The 18,335-nt window shown below is 38.8% G+C and overlaps 2 protein-coding genes and 1 long non-coding RNA gene across 3 annotated transcripts; 2 read left to right on the top strand and 1 right to left on the bottom strand.

The window, feature by feature from the left end:
* Positions 1-258: 258 nt before the first annotated feature.
* Positions 259-6,367, top strand: LOC117298029 (pre-mRNA-splicing factor 38A-like). Its single transcript, XM_033781253.1, has 8 exons — positions 259-388; positions 1,317-1,476; positions 2,267-2,388; positions 3,185-3,312; positions 3,614-3,679; positions 4,550-4,644; positions 4,937-5,119; positions 6,008-6,367. Exons 1-8 carry the CDS (start codon positions 259-261, stop codon positions 6,171-6,173), a joined length of 1,050 nt encoding a protein of 349 aa, XP_033637144.1. The 3' UTR covers positions 6,174-6,367.
* On the bottom strand, positions 5,091-17,323 carry LOC117298030. Its single transcript, XR_004519935.1, has 3 exons — positions 17,091-17,323; positions 10,773-10,885; positions 5,091-5,172 (listed from the first exon to the last, which is right to left on the bottom strand). It is a non-coding gene; the product is annotated as an uncharacterized LOC117298030 (long non-coding RNA).
* Positions 11,131-14,271, top strand: LOC117298027 (delta-type opioid receptor-like). Its single transcript, XM_033781252.1, has 3 exons — positions 11,131-11,199; positions 12,810-13,638; positions 13,940-14,271. Exons 2-3 carry the CDS (start codon positions 12,813-12,815, stop codon positions 14,269-14,271), a joined length of 1,158 nt encoding a protein of 385 aa, XP_033637143.1. The 5' UTR covers positions 11,131-11,199; positions 12,810-12,812.
* Positions 17,324-18,335: the final 1,012 nt, after the last annotated feature.

Below are 18,335 nucleotides of genomic sequence, written 5' to 3'. Positions count from 1 at the left end.
CTCAATGTTCCGCCTAGCCTTTTTTCGTGTAAGATTTGGGGCTTTATTCATTATAATAAGTTTATTAAGTTGATAAATAGTAATTTTATTGTCTAAAAATATAAAAATATACTCATGCTATATTTAAAGTTATATTTTATTATATAAAATACTAATTTTGCGCAATAAAAGAGCTATTCAATCAGAAAACTTAAAGTGAACGGTTGAAACAAATTATTCAGCATGTAATGCAGGATTTGACCTGTGACCTCAAACAAAATGGCGAATCGCACAGTGAAAGACGCGCACAGCGTCAAAGGCACAAATCCACAGTATTTGGTGGAGAAAATCATCAGATCTCGGATCTACGAATCAAAGTACTGGAAAGAGGAGTGTTTTGCGCTTACAGGTTTGTAATTTTTAGTTGCCAACTCTCTTTATATTGATAAAAAAAACAACTTGAAATTTGTATTAAAAAAGCACACAGCAGATCTGAGCTGAGATAGCAACTGCAGCAGGGCCCAATCATACTCATATCATAGCGCTGCTACAATAAGCACACAAATTTGCTTAGCATGAAATTTCTCCCTTTATAATAACAGGAATGCCAACCAAATTTCCACGTGATTTTCAGTACTAGCAAACAACAGCTGAATACCAGTAAGAAGCAACATGCAAAGACTGGAAATTTGGATGGCATTCCTGTTTTTATCAAGGAACAAATGTCCTGCTAAGCAAATTTTGATGCTTAGCAGCGCTATGAAATTGGGCCCAGGTGGTCCAAAGCAGTCACTGCACAGACAGCACATTATTCAATGTAAACAAAAAACACAATGGCCACTGCTGGCACTAACACTAACAGACTGCCTTTCGAAATGGTGGGCTATGGCTAAAAAGGTGCAGATCATATTTGTATGACATCGAGCGAAACATTTGCTGTTATGTAACAAGTCGGGGTATGTTTCAGGATCAGTGACTACTGACATGACTGACAGTCAGTGTGGTGTGGAGTAGTCATGGTAGTGGTAAATCACTTTGTTTGACAAAACTGCCATATTTTTATTTATTTATGCAATTATGGTAAAAAAATACTAAATCAAACAAAGTCAGTGTGCACTGTCGGTTTGTCATCGTTTCCATTTGTTTTCGGTTTTGTCTTGTTGGCTTTGTTTTTTCCACCCACTTCTTTTGAAAAATCCAGTAGATTTTGTTCTGTTTGTTTATATAACAAATATGCAACTTAGCAGCACTATCAAAGAATACATGAATTATTTATACAATTCAAATGAATTCGATAAACAAATTATTACACAAATTAATTATTTTCTTGTTAACAGCCGAGTTATTGGTGGACAAAGCCATGGAGCTTCGTTACATCGGTGGAACGTACGGAGGTAACATCAAGCCGAGCCCCTTCCTTTGCCTCATATTGAAGATGCTTCAGATTCAACCGGAGAAGGATATCATCATTGAGTTCATTAAGAATGAGGATTTTAAGTGAGTTTTAAATCACTTGAAACTAGCTCAAACTCTTCCAACTTTATGCCTCTCCAAGTTTTTTTAGAATTTCAACCGATTCTTGCACGAGTGAAGTACGGTTCATACTTCCTGTGAATACGAATGCGAAGGGAATGTTGACCTCACAACTCTGTTTTCAGGGTGAATTGCGAAATATTCGGATTTGTGACTTTAATATTAAAGTGTTAAAACTGCCAAGTTTGAACTAGGCTTGAGAATTGGATGCACTTTTGAGGCAATTGTCAATAATACCATTTAAGAACTCATTCCCTGGCAGTGAAGTATTTAGAGTGAAGTACCCTTGATCCACTAAGCTAAAGTAGTAGTCCCCGCCGATTTCCTACTCTCCGCCCAGGCAGTAGTTAATAAGCAGGACAGTTCATTTCAGGACTACATGCACATTCTCCCGAATTTTGAATATTTACTCCATGGCAGCAGAATAAATAGTAAGAAAAGTTCTCAAAGTAGATATATACATAAGTTGTTACCGCAAGTACACAATGATACCTCACCATGCAATGCCTTGAATCCCATATAATACAGGCATGATGTTCTTCCTACTTAAGTCCGTTTTGACTTTGAAAAAATCTTTTAAAAATTGTGACTAAAATACTCTAAAGTGTCTGTTAAAGCCTACACCATAATATGTACAATGCAGGCCGGTCCTTGAATTCTATAAAAATGTTCCTATTTTTTTCAAAAAGACCAAATATTATACCTTCAAATAGCTTTATGTTAAAAATAAAAATTCAAATTTATCCCATCACAGGTACGTCCGAGCCTTAGGAGCTACATACATGAGGCTGACGGGTGAATCGCTGGACATCTTCAAGTACATAGAGCCGCTCTACAACGACTACAGGAAGATCAGAAAACAAGATAAAGAAGGAGGTGACTACAAACATATTATTGTTACAGAACATTTAGCGGGGGACTGTCCTCATGATCGTAGCAGGCCTGTGGCTGTGCATGGAAATATTGTCTCTAACCCAGTAATAACAATAATATTGAAGTCTGATATAGCGCACGTACCAAACAAGGTACTCAAGGCGCTGAGTATAAACAAACTTTCAGAAAGATAGGTAATTGCAGTGATGAATTCTGAGACCCAATTATTTAGCACCTTATAAGGGTTAACAATTAAATAACTACATGTACAGTTCTTATATTTAGCGGTTTTTTCAATAACTGATCGATGCACTTTACATTAGTGCCCTGGTCATGGGGCCAACAACATTCCTTTAATCTTTCTCAGCTCCCTTGGGAGTATGTATAGTCCTGAGCTGCTGTGGGGCTTCAAAGTCTTTTTTCAAACACAATATTAGGCCTGTATGCTTTGTTTTTTAAAAGGGCAAGGGCACCAAGGCATTATCTCCTCTGTAAAGGGCACCCTATGAGGAAACTGTGAATATCTACTACAGCATTTCTAGGGCACCAAGGCAAATGACCAGAGGGGCATGGAGGCAATCGCCTTTGTTGCCTCCGTGAAGTGTCTGGCCTGCAATATTAACGTCTAGCCTTGCAGGAACAGATGCAATTATTTAGTGACACATCTTGCTTCAAAGACACAACTGTCATGACCGGGATACAACCCACACCCTGGTGATTGTTTAACCTTAGCGATTCTGGCGATGCAGAGGTTCAACATTTTGATTTGAGCATTTGTATTTTCGTAATTTTCTTGTAGATTTTTATCTGTCTCATGTCGACGAGTACATGGATGAGTTACTTCATGAGGAGAGAGTTTGCGACATCATTCTTCCTCGACTGCAGAAACGTCAAGTTCTTGAGGATACCGAGCAGCTGGAACCAAGGGTAAGGAGTCACTGTTGATAGCATGTGCAACGGACTTATGCTTTCTCTCCTAAAAACATTGCTCTGTGATTTTCACCTTTTTTTCTTCTCAAAAAACTTGATGACTATTGATGATAAAACTTCTACAGGTAAATGATATAACATAGATCTTCATTCACAGTGAGTAGGGATTCATGTCATGGCCAAAAAACTTGATCTACAAAAACCTTTAATGGGTAAGAAGGAAGGGGGAATGGATTAATCAAATTTGAATGATAAGTACAACTCTTGATATATTTTCATGTTTATACGTATCTTGTAGGTCAGTGCTCTCGATGATGATCTTGATGAGGCAGAATCCTCCAGTGATGAGGAGATGGAGGCACAGGTAACAATCATCTTTATCTTCAAGGAGGTCACTGATGCATGCACACAGCAGTTATACTAATCCTACCATGAGCATAGTGTTATACTGGGGGTGTCGTGGCCGAGCGGATAAGAGCACCGAATTCAAGCTCTGGTGATTCTGTTCAGCTGAGTGTGGGTTTGAATCCCGGTCGTGATACTTGTGTCCCTGAGCAAGACACTATAATTGCTCCTCTCCACCCAGGGGTAAATGGGTACCTGTGAGGGCATAGTGGTTCTTGTGATTGATTTAGCCGAGTAGCGCATTTGTTGCACAAGGCTGTATACTCCCCCAGGGAGCTGAGATGGTTTAAGGAATGATTTAAGGCCCAGTGACCAGGGTTACTAATGTTGGAGCGCCATGAGCGTCACTGCGTGACGGACCTGAGCGCTATATAAGAAGCCATTATTATGATTATGATTATACTAATGTGCATCTGTGAAGCATCTTTTAGAAAAAGCGTAGGTGAATATGTGGTTTACGTTCACCGTGAATCGACCAAACACCCATGTAATCATGACATCGGTCATGACACTAGTGTCTTAGAGCTAAACATTTAACTAATCTTATAATCACCCAGGGGTAAATTGGTACCTGTGAGGGCAGCAATGGTTCTTGTGATTGATTTAGCTTAGTGCTCTACATGGCAGCACAGACTTTTCATTCAGTTGCTCTTAAATCCTGGTATATTTTTGGAAAATGACAAAGGTGGAGAACACTCGTATACTAATCCCGGGTCAAAGGTCGATTTCAAGCAGGTAATCCTTTACCTTTGTCTGAATTTCAGCTTGTGGCCTGATTTTTGACTATTCATTCAGTTGCATCTGTTTGTATGTTTGTTTTTCTGTGTAGGAAGTACGCCGATCTCCAGAGAGAAGCCGAAGTGGGAGACATCGAAGCCCTTCACCAAAACGGCGAAGAAGTCGTAGTCGATCTCCACCCAGAAGGTAATAATTGTTATTTCGCAACAGATTTCCTGGATATCACCGTTACTAAACTTGCTTGTTATCATGCAAGTTTTTATGCTGACAATTATTTTGAGTAATTATTAATAGTGTCCAGTGCCTTTAAAGGTATTTCAGAGATTAAAGAGATAAGTCTTTCGATTGTGTTTCAATTAAAAAGATAGATTAAACTTATCGAACGGTGTCACCGATCCAGGTGTTGGCTACAAAACTATGATATTAAATGATAAGTCAATACAAATTACACAAACGAATTTGTTTTTGTACCTTTTAGACGAAGTCGCTCACCTCGTAAGAGAAGTCCATCACCGCGTAGAGAGCGCAGACGGAGCCCGCGTAGAAATCGCAGCAGGTCTCGAGAGAGACGCCATCGGTCACGATCACCCGCTCACAGACATCGTGATGACGACCGGAGCAGAACTCATCGGCATCGATCGAAATCACCGGAGGATCATAGGTAAGCTCATTCGATATCTTGTGTGAAACCAAAGAATCCTCATTTGGAATAAACTATAACGGAAAAAGATGGTCATTAAGAAAATTAGTTTGCTCAAAGGTATAATCATACAATAAATACTCCAATTTTAATGACCATAAAAAACTTACTTGGTGAGAAGCGCTGCAGCTATTGATGGAATCAACTATTTTGAGAAAGGGTTCCTTTTGAAGTAATAGGCCCTATGGTTTGAATAATCTATCCTCACCCAAACATTTAAATCTGAGAAACAATTCAATGTGAACAAAGTGTTCACAGATTTGCACATTAACTGCATTCCTATTGGTAGACTGGCTCCAACTGGCTCCTTTCACAAAATACCACTGGAGACTGTGGAGACCAAGACCACAGTACACAAGCCATGGGGTTTCCACATAATACCAAGTGTGTAAACTAAAGAAGACGCCATGTACCCTAGAGGGTATGGTACTTTGGGACAGTCTGTTGCTCCACGGGAGACTGTCCACAGAACAACAGGCCCGATACTTCACTGAAACAACGAAGGCGATTGCCCGCATGCCTTCTGGTAATTGGGATGGTGCCCTCGATTGAAATGATTCAGTAGAAATTTACAATTTCCTCATAGGGGCCCTTTACCAGGGAGAAAATGCCTTGGTGCACTATCAAAAACGAAGCATACCTGCATGCACCCAGTGCTAGCTTAGAAGGTTTGGTACTTTGTGGCAGTCTGTTGCTCCACAGGACAGGAGACTGTGTCCACAGTACACAAGCCATGGGTTTTCCACATAATAGCAGGCGACAAACAAGAAAACCCACGTACACAATGCTTGCCCAGTTTCATCTGTATGTAGGAGGATTCTAATGGCCTTTTTCGCGTTTGACTTTCAGGAAGGAAAAGTCCCACAAGTCCAGCAGCCGCCACAGCCGCTCAGAACGAGGCTCCGAACGCGACAAAGACGAGGGCAAACGCAGCGGAGGACCCAAGACAGAAGCTGGGGAGATCGCCGCGATGAATGAACTAAGAGCTAGTCTAGGAATGGGACCACTCAAGTAGGAGGTGGAAAGTCTTGGAATAATAGGGAGGGCTAAATTACATTTCTAAGGAAAAATATGTGGGAACTTTTCTGAAGTGGTGTACATACTTGGTGTAATGGCAAATCTTACTAGGTTTTAGACTGGGCCCCTGTCTTTATCCGCAAGGATAAAGACAGGTCCCTGCCGCTAGATCCAGTGATTCCATTGGATACAATGATATCATTTTATAAGCGTGCACAGTGACATGAGCTAGCTGCCCAAACAGTACACTTCTGCCCGTCCGTAATAGAATTTGACTGCGTATCTCTATGTGAAATGACTGAGGTCAAAAGTGAATCTACACATTGGTTTTGGAGGCAGGTCTCTGGCGTTACTGCCAACCTTGAACTAAGGGCTAGTCTAGGAATGGGACCACTCAAGTAGGAGGTGGAAAGTCTTGTGATAATAGAGCTGGGAGGGGGCTAAATTACATTTCTAAGGAAAAATATGTGGGAACTTTTCTCAAGCAGTGTACAAACTTGTACCCGATGCCTTATACTAGGTTATACACCCGGGCCCAATTTCCTAGAGCAGCTTAAACAGAAAATACTGCTTAACTATTTTCTGCTCAGCAAAAATTAGCAGGATACCAGTCACAGATTGTAAAAGTGACATGGTAATTTTGGCCGGTAACCTTATTCTTGTAAGCATGATTTTGTTGTCCTTAATTTCTTTTTTTGTGCTTAAGCAGCTCAATGAAATTGGGCACTGTATGTACATCAAGTCTTAAATTTACTAAAAAGTTTTTTGCTAAGCAAGTAAAGCAGGATACCAGTCAAAACATGTTATTGTACATGTGACATGGTATTTTGGCTTGTGACCGTATTCTGGTAAGCATAATGTTGTTGGGCTTAGCTACTTTTTGTTTCTTTAGCAGCACACTGATTTGGATCCAGATGATAATTTTATGTAAAGATTTGATATTGTTTAGATTTGGTTGACTGTGATCATGGGTTTTGACTTGAATAAAAATGTTACAGATTTTTAGTTTTCTTGTCTGAAATCACATTTATATTTTGTTTGGCCCACCCTATAAATTTGATCATTTTACAGAAATTTACTAAGCAGTATTTCTGCTTAACAGCTTTATGAAATTGGGCCTGGGTTAAACACACTCTAATCAATACTAAAACACACCAGGAACACCACACCTCTCACCTCTGTCAGAGCCAACCTACCCCCTCAAAATAAGAGGCCCCACTTAGTCTAGTTCCCGCTTATAAGAAAAGAACATTCGAGAGTTGTCCTCACCAACCCTCTAGGAACAAAAACACCCATTTTCCCATATCTGTTCCCTCATCGTGTACTCTTTCCAACACTTGCCACTGGCTGTTTTGATGTTCCAGACCCACTACTAGTGTTTCGTTTCTATTGCTCATGGGGCCTTCGTGCACACAATCTCTAGACAAATATTTATACACTGCCAGTATTCTCACTTGGTGTATCCCAACATATACAAACCTGTGAATTTTGTTTTGACTCAATTGATTATCGCAGTTGCAAAAAAAAAAAAGGAATGTTGCTGGAAATCACATTGCTCTGAGCATGGACACCTTTAACATGGTGTCTGGTTAGTGGTTCTTCATATTCCTTTGGTAAAATTGTCAAGGACAAGTTCTCACTTGGTGTATCTTAACATATGTATAAAATAACAAATCTGTGAAATTTTTGCCTCAGTTGGTCATATCGAAGTTGCAAGAGAATAGTGAAATAAAAAACACTCTTGTTGCACAAAGTGTGTGCTTTCAGATGCCAAATAAAAGGCTTCAGGCCTGAAGTGTTTTAATATGTGTGAAATTACCTCTTTACAAAAAAAAAACTACGTTACTTCAGAGGGAGCCGTTTCTCACAATGTTTTACACTATCAACAACGCTCCATTGCTTGTTACAAAGTAAGTTTTTATGCTAACAATTATTTTGAGTAGTTACAAATAGTGTCCAGTGCCTTTAATGTTCTCTTGACACAAACAAACCCAGTCAGGGATGGCTGGCTCAATTAGACAATCTGACTGTAAACAATTCTTCCCAAAGCACCTCAGAGCTCCAGCCGGCCGTTGGCTTTATATAAAATGGCAATAAACTTGACAGTTTAATTAACGCGGCCTACATTTTGGTTCAAAAGAGAATGGCAGACGGACAAATCTAATTTGCTGTTGTACCTTTGTTTGTGTGCAACAAAATAGTTTATGGCCTGTCGTCGTTTCTATCCTAGCAGAGTGTTTCTCAGGGGAGGCTTAAAGGCAGTGGACACTATTGGTAATTACTCAAAATAATTATTAGCATAAAACCTTACTTGGTGACGAGTAATGGGGAGAGGTTGATGGTATAAAACATTGTGAGAAACGGCTCCCTCTGAAGTGCCATAGTTTTCGAGAAAGAAGTAATTTCCACGAATTTGATTTCGAGACCTCAGATTTAGAACTTGAGGTCTCGAAATCAACCATCTAAACGCACACAACTTCGTGAGACAAGGGTGTTTTTTATTTCATTATTATCTCGCAAGTTCGATGACCGATTGAGCTCAAATTTTCACAGGTTTGTTATTTTATGCATATGTTGAGATACACCACCAACTGTGAAGGCTAGTCTTTGACAAAATTACCAATAGTGTCCACTGCCTTTAATGTTTTTAAAGGCACTAGACACTATCAGTAATCACTTAAAATAATTAACCAAAAAACTTGCTTGGTAATGCGCAATGGAGAGCTGTTGGTAGCATAGAATATTGTGCGGAATGGCTCTCTCTCTGAAATAACATAGTTTTGAGAAAGGGGTAACTTCTCACTCGAATAATAAAAGACTTCATGCCTGATTAGGCATCTGAAAATACACTCAAGTTGTACAACAAGGGTGTTTTTCTTGCATTATTTTCTTGCAACTGCGATGACCAATTGACTCAAAATTTTCACAGATTTTTATTTTATGCTCATGTTGGGATACACCAAGTGAGAATACTAATATGACTAGTTCTATGAGATATGGCAAATTTGAGGCTAGTACTAAGTTAGGACGAGTAACTCGTCCTGACTCGATATAAGACTAGTCTTATCTCACTCGAAATTTAAAGGGAAGGTACACTATTGGTAATTGCCAAAGACCAGTGTTCTCACTTAATGTATCTCAACATGTGCATAAATAAACAAACCTGTGAAAATTGGAACTCAATTGGTCATCGGAGTTGGGAGAAAACGATGAACGAAAAAACCTTTTTGGACGAATTTGTGTGCTTTCAGATTGGAATAAAAGACTTCTAGCTAGAAGTCTTTTATTATTTTAGTGAGAATCAACCTCCTTTTCAAAAACTACGTTACTTCAGAGGGAGTCGTTCCCCACAATGTGTTATACTACCAAAAGCTCTCCAATGCTCGTTACCAAGTCAGTTTTTAAGTTAATATTTGTTTTGAGTAATTACCGAACGTGTACCTTCCCTTTAAGACTAGTCTTATCTCTTTGTGAAACCTTTAAAATTTAATGGCGGGGTCCAAATAAGCAGCTACTGCTGTGTATGGATCAAGCCGTTCATTTAAGCGTTCAAGCATCGGATTGATTTTGTTGTGTTTTGTTTTTAATGACCTAACCAGGATTTGTCCTTTGCGTTGGCGTTAGGTGCATTAGGTCAATACATGTTTTATTTCATTTTTGTACTCGATTATTCTTAGGCCTAAAGTAATACAATGTTTTCCCCTTTCTCATTTAATGATTGAAACACTTCAAGCGTCATTGCTTTTCATCGCGCACCACTAATTATTCTAAAGACTATTGTTTACAATAGAAATAAACACAATGTAAATGACCATGCTGAAAAACACTGCCCAAACAAAATCACGACCGTTTTTTTTGTAATCAATACAAACAAATAATAATAACTTTACTAGTTTTGTATCAGGTTGGTTGAGTTGTGTTAAAAAAAAAACATGTTCATCTAGTATTGTTGCTTATTTTAATTGCAGCAATAGAAATAAGCGTAATAAGTGCAGGAAATCACTGCCAAAAAATTCACGGCCGTTTTCGCTGTTTCAATGAAAAATTACAAACATATAATAACATAACTCATTTGTAACAAGTTTATCAAGAAGTTGTGTTGTTTGTTTAGAATGTCCTTCTTCCAAAAAACAAATTGTATACCCCCCAACCCCCCGTTTTTGGTTAATCTGTTTACCAGAACTACGTGAAAAAAAAGTTAAAGAGAGCTGTTGTTAGTATAAAACATTGTGAGGAACGGCTGCTCCCTCTGAAATAACATAGTCTTTGAGAAAGAGGTAATTTCTCTCTCAAAAATATTAAAAGACCTCAGGCCTGGGTGCAGCTGAAAGCAAATAAATTTTTGCTAAAAGAGTGTTTTTTTCTTTCATTATTCTCTTGCAACTTCGATGACAAGTTGAGTCAAAATTTTCAGAGATTTGATATGTTATGCATATGTTGGGATACACCAAGTGAGAATATTGGTATTTTGACAATTATCAAAGGTGTTCAGTGCCTTTAAGAATTTCCCTGTTAAAAAACAACAACAACAATTGTATTACCCGCCCTCCCGTGCTTAGGTAATCTGTTTACAAGAACCATGTGAAAAGTACATCACCTGTTCCTACGAAGAAATCTCCGGGAGTTGGTCTTAGACAATGATTCTCTGTTAGGTTTGTGCATCTTTTATCTTGTCCTCACTGGTGTAGTGTTCAACACAGACAATAGACTCTGTTAAAAGAGATAATGACATCATTAGGGATTACGTCTCCTACGCATAACGTGATTGGTCAGCATCGAAAGAGCGCTCATCTTCAATTTTGTTATGATGAAAACAGAGCACAGACACTTTGGTTGTTGCGACATAGGTCTAGGTGTCATGTATCTACGATTGAGAGTTAAACTTGCGTTTGCTGCACCAAAACAACGTGAATTATTGAGTTACTTCTCCGTCTTTGCTCTCAAGTTACTGTGTGATATATATCTAACCCGAGAATCGAGTTATTGGTGGAGGAATTTTCTAGCCCAAATGCAAAAGGATACATGTAAGTCATAATCAATGTTGTAAGTTGTATCAAGCCATAACAAGCCATGTCACAACACTTGGAGAGAGGGGGGGGGGGGCTATTGAGGTTAAATTCTAGCACCACAATCAACCATGTATAGTTACATTTTATGTCATGTTAATGTTAAAGGCTGAATTTGATTCAGTTGGATATTAGGCAAAAATACAATGAGAATGTAATAAACAAATGTTAGATATACAAAGATTTTAAAAGGTGGGTATTATGCAATCAAATCGGCATTAATAATGGCGGGGTGTCAGTGCATTGTATTTGTTCTTCTTTACCCAAAACACCCTTAGCACAGAGACATGTTACCGTGATGAAAAGGTACGTCGCGAACAATTTTTTTTTTTTTTTTTTACAAGACATGAGACGAACCGAATCTTTTAGAACCACACACACGCAATTAATGGTTGCGTATTAAGGTAGACCCAGTTATACTGGGGCGCCGTAATGGTTTTTTTTTGTTCGAAATTTGTAATTATCGGTTGTTCTAGCACAACAAAATGACTGGGAGTACAATTTCATGCCTGATGTTGCATCTTAAACAATATGGAGAGGTCAGTAGGCGTTTTTTATGTTTAATATTTATTTAGTTATTTTATTATATTTCAGTATTGCATTTTGTGGGGCTGGGGCAACGAAATGTATTTATTTGTGCATTTTGTCGATCTTATTTGGGGAGCAAGGGCTCTGAGCGGGTGTTGGGGTGGGATGCCCCATACCCCTTCATAAATCTCACTGAATTTGAAAGATCCATTATTCACTTACAATTTTTCTAAATTAATAAGCTATAAACTTGATAAAATAGTCACTTGTAATCATTACCCCATATCGCATAGTATCCAACTCATTTTGAAGAAGTTACTTTTGGCTCAAATAGCATTATTTGGGAGGTAATAATTCCTTACGTTTACAGTTCACTGTGACAAAGTGATTACAAATTCTGCACTTTTAGTGATTTGTCATGGTCCAATTTCATAAAAACGCTTGCTTAGCAAAAATAGGTTACCAGCCAGGGCACCATATAAATTTACCATTGCTGTGACTGGTACCACAGCAATTGTTTTCGTTTCCAGCTTTTACAGCTTCATGAAATCGGGCCCAGGTCTTGCGACTGAGCGCATTCGAAACAAGGAGACTCATTTTACGAAAAAAGACGCTTTGACGAAAAAAGACGCAATGCGTCTTTTTTCGTCTGTATGAGATTTGGGGCATTGTGTGTATCGTAGCTCCATGGTTTGTGTTAACACCTGAGTATATTGTGAGTACTTTGCTGTATAGATTTGTTCTTTTGTGAACTTTTCATGTTTTCCCTTGCAAAGTAAAATTCGGAATTCGGGAGACTCATTTCTAGTTCTGAAAAGCACCGCCCTAGTTCTGAAAAGCACTGCCCTAGTTCTGAAAAGCACTGCCCTGACGACGAATGAAGAACTGCTAATGGTCTTAAAGCCAAATATATGGCTGTATCATTAAAGGCACAATTCCTTCCAAATATTCCCTAATCATACCCCGCCATAGAAAAACAAAGACACCAAAATGATTCCCATTACATGTACGTTTTTTTGTTCTCATTTATTTTCTCGTAGATAATGGCGACCGTGTTCGTTTGGATCTTTCTATGGCTACTGCTCAGTTTCGAACTCAGTGACGAAACTTCATTTTATCATGAAGCCATGACGACGACGGATGCCTCCAACTTCAGCCTAGCGATTGGTTCAAAGTCCAACAACGCCGTCGAAACAGCCGCCTTCGCAATCAGCCTCATGATAGCCGGTCTGGGTCTACTTGGCAACGGTCTGATAATTGTACTCTTCTGTCTAAACTGGAATCTAACTCGCACCCTGACGAGCCTTTACATCTTCCACCAGTCTATCATCGACTTCGTCAGCTCGATGATGTTTGCCGCCCTGCAGCTCGATACGTGGCGCCCTCTCCTCTCAGTCGGTGGTTGGGTAGAGGACCTCTCATGCAAGGTGTGGTACTCCAAGGCGTTGTTCTGGTCTTTGCTCCACATCTCTACCATCAACCTCGTACTCGTGACCATAGAGCGTTACATCTCGGTGCTCCATCCCATCTTCCGACTTAACCACTTCACCAGACGCAAGGCAAAGCTGACCATGCTCTTGGCGTGGCTGATCGGTTTGACCTATCAATCCTACTGGATGGTCATCTCAAAGGGTGACCAGGGTCAGTGCTACCAGGAGTTCCCCAGTGATGCCCTGCAGAATGTCTTCGGTGGCCTGACGCTACTTGTGGAATACCTCATCCCACTCTCAATCATGTCTTTCGCTTACGTCCGCATCATAGCTCGACTCAAGAAACTTGCCAAATATGGCGAGCGAAGGCGCCGATATTCTACCACGACGATGACTCCCAGTAAAAGACGAGGTAATAAGAGTTCACCTTACAAACTCCCCACAAAAGATAAAAAGACCCCCAAACCCAAATGATTACTTATTCAAAACAATTACAAAGCACTGCAGCTTCTTAAAGTTGTTTTCAAAATGAGTTACTGTACATTTCTATCAACATATTTTTACACATTTGAAATATTGTACGATGGCAGCATTTGTAAATTTATAATTAGACAAAATAAAATTCCATCTAAAAAGTTTATAAAAGTAAGCACCGTCATCAGTAGGCATAGTCCCGAACAATATTGACAAATTAATTTGGTTTGGTGTTTTTCTCTCAGGAAGCAGTTTCATAACCGAAGGGGTGCGATGCCGCAGCGGCCCCACACAACTGATGCTGGTCAAGGCCCGGCGCAACGTCACCAAGACCCTCTGCCTAGTCTTCGCCACGTACGTAATCTGTTGGACGCCAGTAGAGATCGAGTACATCATATACAGCGTTGGGATCGCCTACCACCACCAGAACATCGGGCAGAGCGTGACCACATCCATACTGATGGGCAACATGTGTGTAAACCCGTTCATATACGCAGCAAAGTACCGCCAGATTCAAATGGCTGCCAAGCGCACGTGGAATAAGTTGCTCTGTCGGCATACGTCCAATGTGCCGTTTCCGCCCTCACCGTCTATCTAAGGTTAACCCATACTTGCCGAGACAACTAGCTTGTAAATTAATTCCATTCTAAAATTGCATTAAATGCACGTTCCTGTTATAATTATTCCCGGTCCAACTTATGACAGAACTGCTTAACAAAAAAAAAATATCATTAATATCACGTCCCTAAGAAAATATTTGTGGGGTACCAGTAATGTAGTACATTATTTATTATTAATATAAGAAAGGTAACCAGCTTATAAGATATAAGCATTTTTTATGTGCTTAGTAAAATTAATTGCTTTCATAACCTTATGAGATTTGTGCTTAGCGAAAATGTCTACAAGCAAGGTTTGCTGCCTAAACAGCTTACAAGCATTTTTTTCACAGAACTCAGGTAAATACTGATAAACACACATAGGTGTATATGGGTAAAAAAACATATACATTGTATATATTCTTTATCCCCGATGCAAATTTTAACATCTATTACTAACAGCATAATTTAACTTTAACAATGTTGTGGCCTATTTTGAATTTAATTGTTTCCATCCCTCTTTTATGATTTGCATTTTTGTTTTTTGTTTTTTCTTGTTGTGGTGGGATGATGATTAGGCCTTCGTCATGTTTAGATGTGTATTAATGTGGAACATTTTTGATAACCAAAAATGGAGGTGGCTACTGAAAATGTGTCTATTTTGTTCAGCTGATGAAGAACTTAAAGAATTAATGTGTGTCTTCACACTGTTTTCAGCGAAAGACAAAAATTCGTTCATCTTTTTTGGTTGGGGGGGGGGGGTGGTCTAAACTGAGAAATACGTGTTTGACCTTTAGTCATTAGTGAAAACGGCAAAAAGATTTTGCCAACTTATTGGAAAATCGTTATACCATTATTTTGTGTATGATTTGTGCTCAAAATTGAATTATGGCACTCATATTATTTTCTTACAAATATCGTGGAACGATAAAAATATAATGTATAATAATGTTCTGCAACTTATAAAATAATGTATCTATTAAACAAAAGACTATTATATTAAAAGTCGTGTTTATAATGTAGTGATATTAAATATTGCTATGACTGACTGAGTCAATCTAAATGGCGTTAAACTCTGGTATTTAGTTAAGAGAAGAAAATAAAATTATAGAACAGAAAAAGTACATAGCTAAAAAGAGAAAACTTCATTGAGTGAATAGTGTTTTTTGTGTAGTTATGGTTATGGTTATAATATACAGTTATATTACACAGGTTTTTTTAAGTTTGAGAAACTTCAGCTTACGGTATGCTTAAAGGCACCGCACACGTTTGCTAATCACTCAAAATACATATTAGCATAAAACCTTACTTGGTAACGAGCAACGTAGAGCTGTTGATATAGTATAAAACATTGTGAGCAACGACTACTTCTGAAGTAACGTAGTTTTTGAGAAAGAGGTAATTTCTCACTAGAATAATAAAAGACTTCTGGCCAGAAGCCTTTTATTCCTACCTGTATATGAAAGCACACTATTGTACAACAATGGTGTTTTTTCCTTTCATCATTTTCTTGCAACTTCAATGACCAAATTTTCACAGGTTTGTTATTTTATGCATATGTTGGGATACACCAAGTGAGAATTGTTTTTGACAATTACCAAACGTGTTCCCGTGCATTTAGTACATCAACATACGCTAATACACGATTGGTTTAACCTTATGAGGTAGGGTCCACCATAAACTTATTGGCTTGCAACTTCGATGACAAATTGAGCCAAATTTTTACAGGATTTTTATTTCAAACATACAATCAATACACCAAGTGAGGGTATTGGTCTTTGACAATTAAAATACCAAAAGTATACAATGCCTTTAAACACTGGTTTCGTTTTGGGGAATCTGCCGTGATATGCATTATGCATACCCCATTTGATTATTACAGATTTGGAAATACTTTCAAAGCCCAACGTTGTTACTACTGATAATGCGAACGAGTCATTGGAGATTGTGACCAAAATACCGCCAGTGGTGCTGTTTCAGTGTTCAATCGAGACTACGATCGCGTTCCAAGGAAGTGACTTTGGCTATAGCTGGCTATGGCTGTTGGCCGACACTAGGGTAACGATGAAGAATATTCATTGACAGCGATCTGGCCGTAGCCAGAAGCCATTAACTCGAACAGAGTCTAAATCAAGTGTAGAGTTATAGTTTGCTTGGGGGAAATTGCCACCACTGATAGCAATTCTTTTGATTAGGAATTTACAGAATTAGCAGAGTTGCAATTATCGCAGTATCGTCTGAGGCAAAAATGCCGTATATCCGACTGCTTACTGATTGTCCCTACAATTAGGTCAAATTATGTAATTATCTGTCCAGGAAGTTTGATAGAATTAGTGCAGAAGGGAAAAGGCAGTTTGAACTATTACAACATCGTGGCAACTAAAGCAACTTGCAGGTCTACACAGTGGTCTTGGACACTTTTGGTCAAGACCAGTATTCTTACTTGGTGTATCCCTACATTTGCATAAAAAGGTAAACAATTGGGAATCAGATGGTTATCAAAGTTGCAAGAGAATAATGAAAGATTGATGCAAAAATGAGTGTGCTTTGATGTCTTATAAAAGGCTTATTGAGTGAGAAATTAACTCTTTCTCAAAAACTAATTACCAGTGGTATCCAGTGCATTTAAAACCTACTCTCTTGAAAAGCAATTTCAGTTGTTTTGGGCAGTAGTGCGCGAGAGCTCAGGCCTAGCAATGAAATGTACGATTAAATGTTAACAATTATTAACTTGGGTCTAATTACTTAGTTTGTGCGCTTCAATACAACTTACAAGGTTTCAGTCAGGGTTAAAAAATATCTACTGATTTGACAGGCTTACCTTCATGACCTTTCCTTGAATGTCACCCTGGACTCATTGCTTTTAGATGGGTTAGATTTATGCGATGTTGCTTTATGTTCTGCTGTGTGTTCAAAATCCATACGTACAGATTTGTGGCAGACGTCTGGCTCTTCGTACAGCGGTTGGACTTCAGTTGGATAAAATAGGCCTTGTTATTTTTGAAACAAACTCTGTGTATCCATTTACTTAACAGCCAAACAACCAAGTTGTCAGTGAAGAACATAGCAGTACAGACCCTATATTTAAAACGAGGCATTGAGTATACGACGTGTGCGTGTAATGAACGGTTTGATGAGCACTGTTCATATGTTTCTATTGTTATCAACAATTGGTGGAATGTTGGGTATGTGGTGAGGCAGGAAAGCATTGAGCATGGGGTGCACATCAACACCTTATGTGTGAGGAGGTACAAGTAAAATCTTTCCCAAAATTGCAAAGGATAAAATGAAGGGAAACAAATGTGGAAAAGCAAACAAATTAATATCGAGGCAAGATATGGAATTAGACTGGTTCCATGCATGCCATAATGTGTGTATAGGGCAGTGTGAAATCGTGGGATTCATGCCAAGGTGGCCCGTGATAAGGACAGGTTCTATTTTAATTGATTTCACTTTTAACCAAAACACTCGGTATAGATCAAAGCCATTAAAGATCTGAACAAAATCTCGTCAACCCAATATTAAGCACACAGGATACAGCAAACAAAATCTAAAAGGATTATTCTGAAATCAACTCAATTTGTCACTCTAAAAAACACCTATATAGTTAAACTACTGGTCTTTTACCAAACATGTCAAGTGCCTTTAAGATCTGTAGGCCTAGGCTCTACGCAAAATATTCATTCAGCAGCAGATCGCGGCAAGAGGATCTTTACGTTCAGAGTTGGGAATGAACGTGACACTGTCCAATTCCTACCAATATTCTCGCATATCACCGTATAAACCTGTTCCCGCCAGAAATAGTGCACTTTGAATCATAGCCAAAGACTTGTTGAAACTGGTGGCATTCCCTTTCTAGACTTGGGGTAATAAAGATGTTTGCGATTGCAGAGCCAAAGTACTTAACAAACACCAGTGCATTAGTCAAGTTGAACCGGACACTTCTGCACAGGAAATTACCCAAAAGCCAATGTTAAAATCAAACATTAGCTTGTCGGCTCGTCGTGTGCTTTCGTGAGCTGTGGATATTTGTCTATTTGTCTTTACTTAAAAAAATAAGTAATCT

Source organism: Asterias rubens, chromosome 12 (assembly GCF_902459465.1).
Source record: "Asterias rubens chromosome 12, eAstRub1.3, whole genome shotgun sequence".
Taxonomy (NCBI): Eukaryota; Metazoa; Echinodermata; class Asteroidea; order Forcipulatida; family Asteriidae; genus Asterias; species Asterias rubens.
This window is presented reverse-complemented; position numbering and strand designations above follow the sequence as displayed.

What these genes read in the sequence shown, in the direction of transcription:
- LOC117298029 (XM_033781253.1), top strand. Translation starts at nt 259, where the DNA reads ATGGCGAATCGCACAGTGAAAGACGCGCACAGCGTCAAAGGCACAAAT. An exon ending in AAAACAAGATAAAGAAGGAG is followed by an intron (nt 2,389 to 3,184) that starts GTGACTACAAAC and finishes ATTTTCTTGTAG; the next exon opens with ATTTTTATCTGTCTCATGTC. An exon ending in AAATCACCGGAGGATCATAG is followed by an intron (nt 5,120 to 6,007) that starts GTAAGCTCATTC and finishes TTTGACTTTCAG; the next exon opens with GAAGGAAAAGTCCCACAAGT.
- LOC117298027 (XM_033781252.1), top strand. Translation starts at nt 12,813, where the DNA reads ATGGCGACCGTGTTCGTTTGGATCTTTCTATGGCTACTGCTCAGTTTC. An exon ending in GAGTTCACCTTACAAACTCC is followed by an intron (nt 13,639 to 13,939) that starts CCACAAAAGATA and finishes TCATAACCGAAG; the next exon opens with GGGTGCGATGCCGCAGCGGC.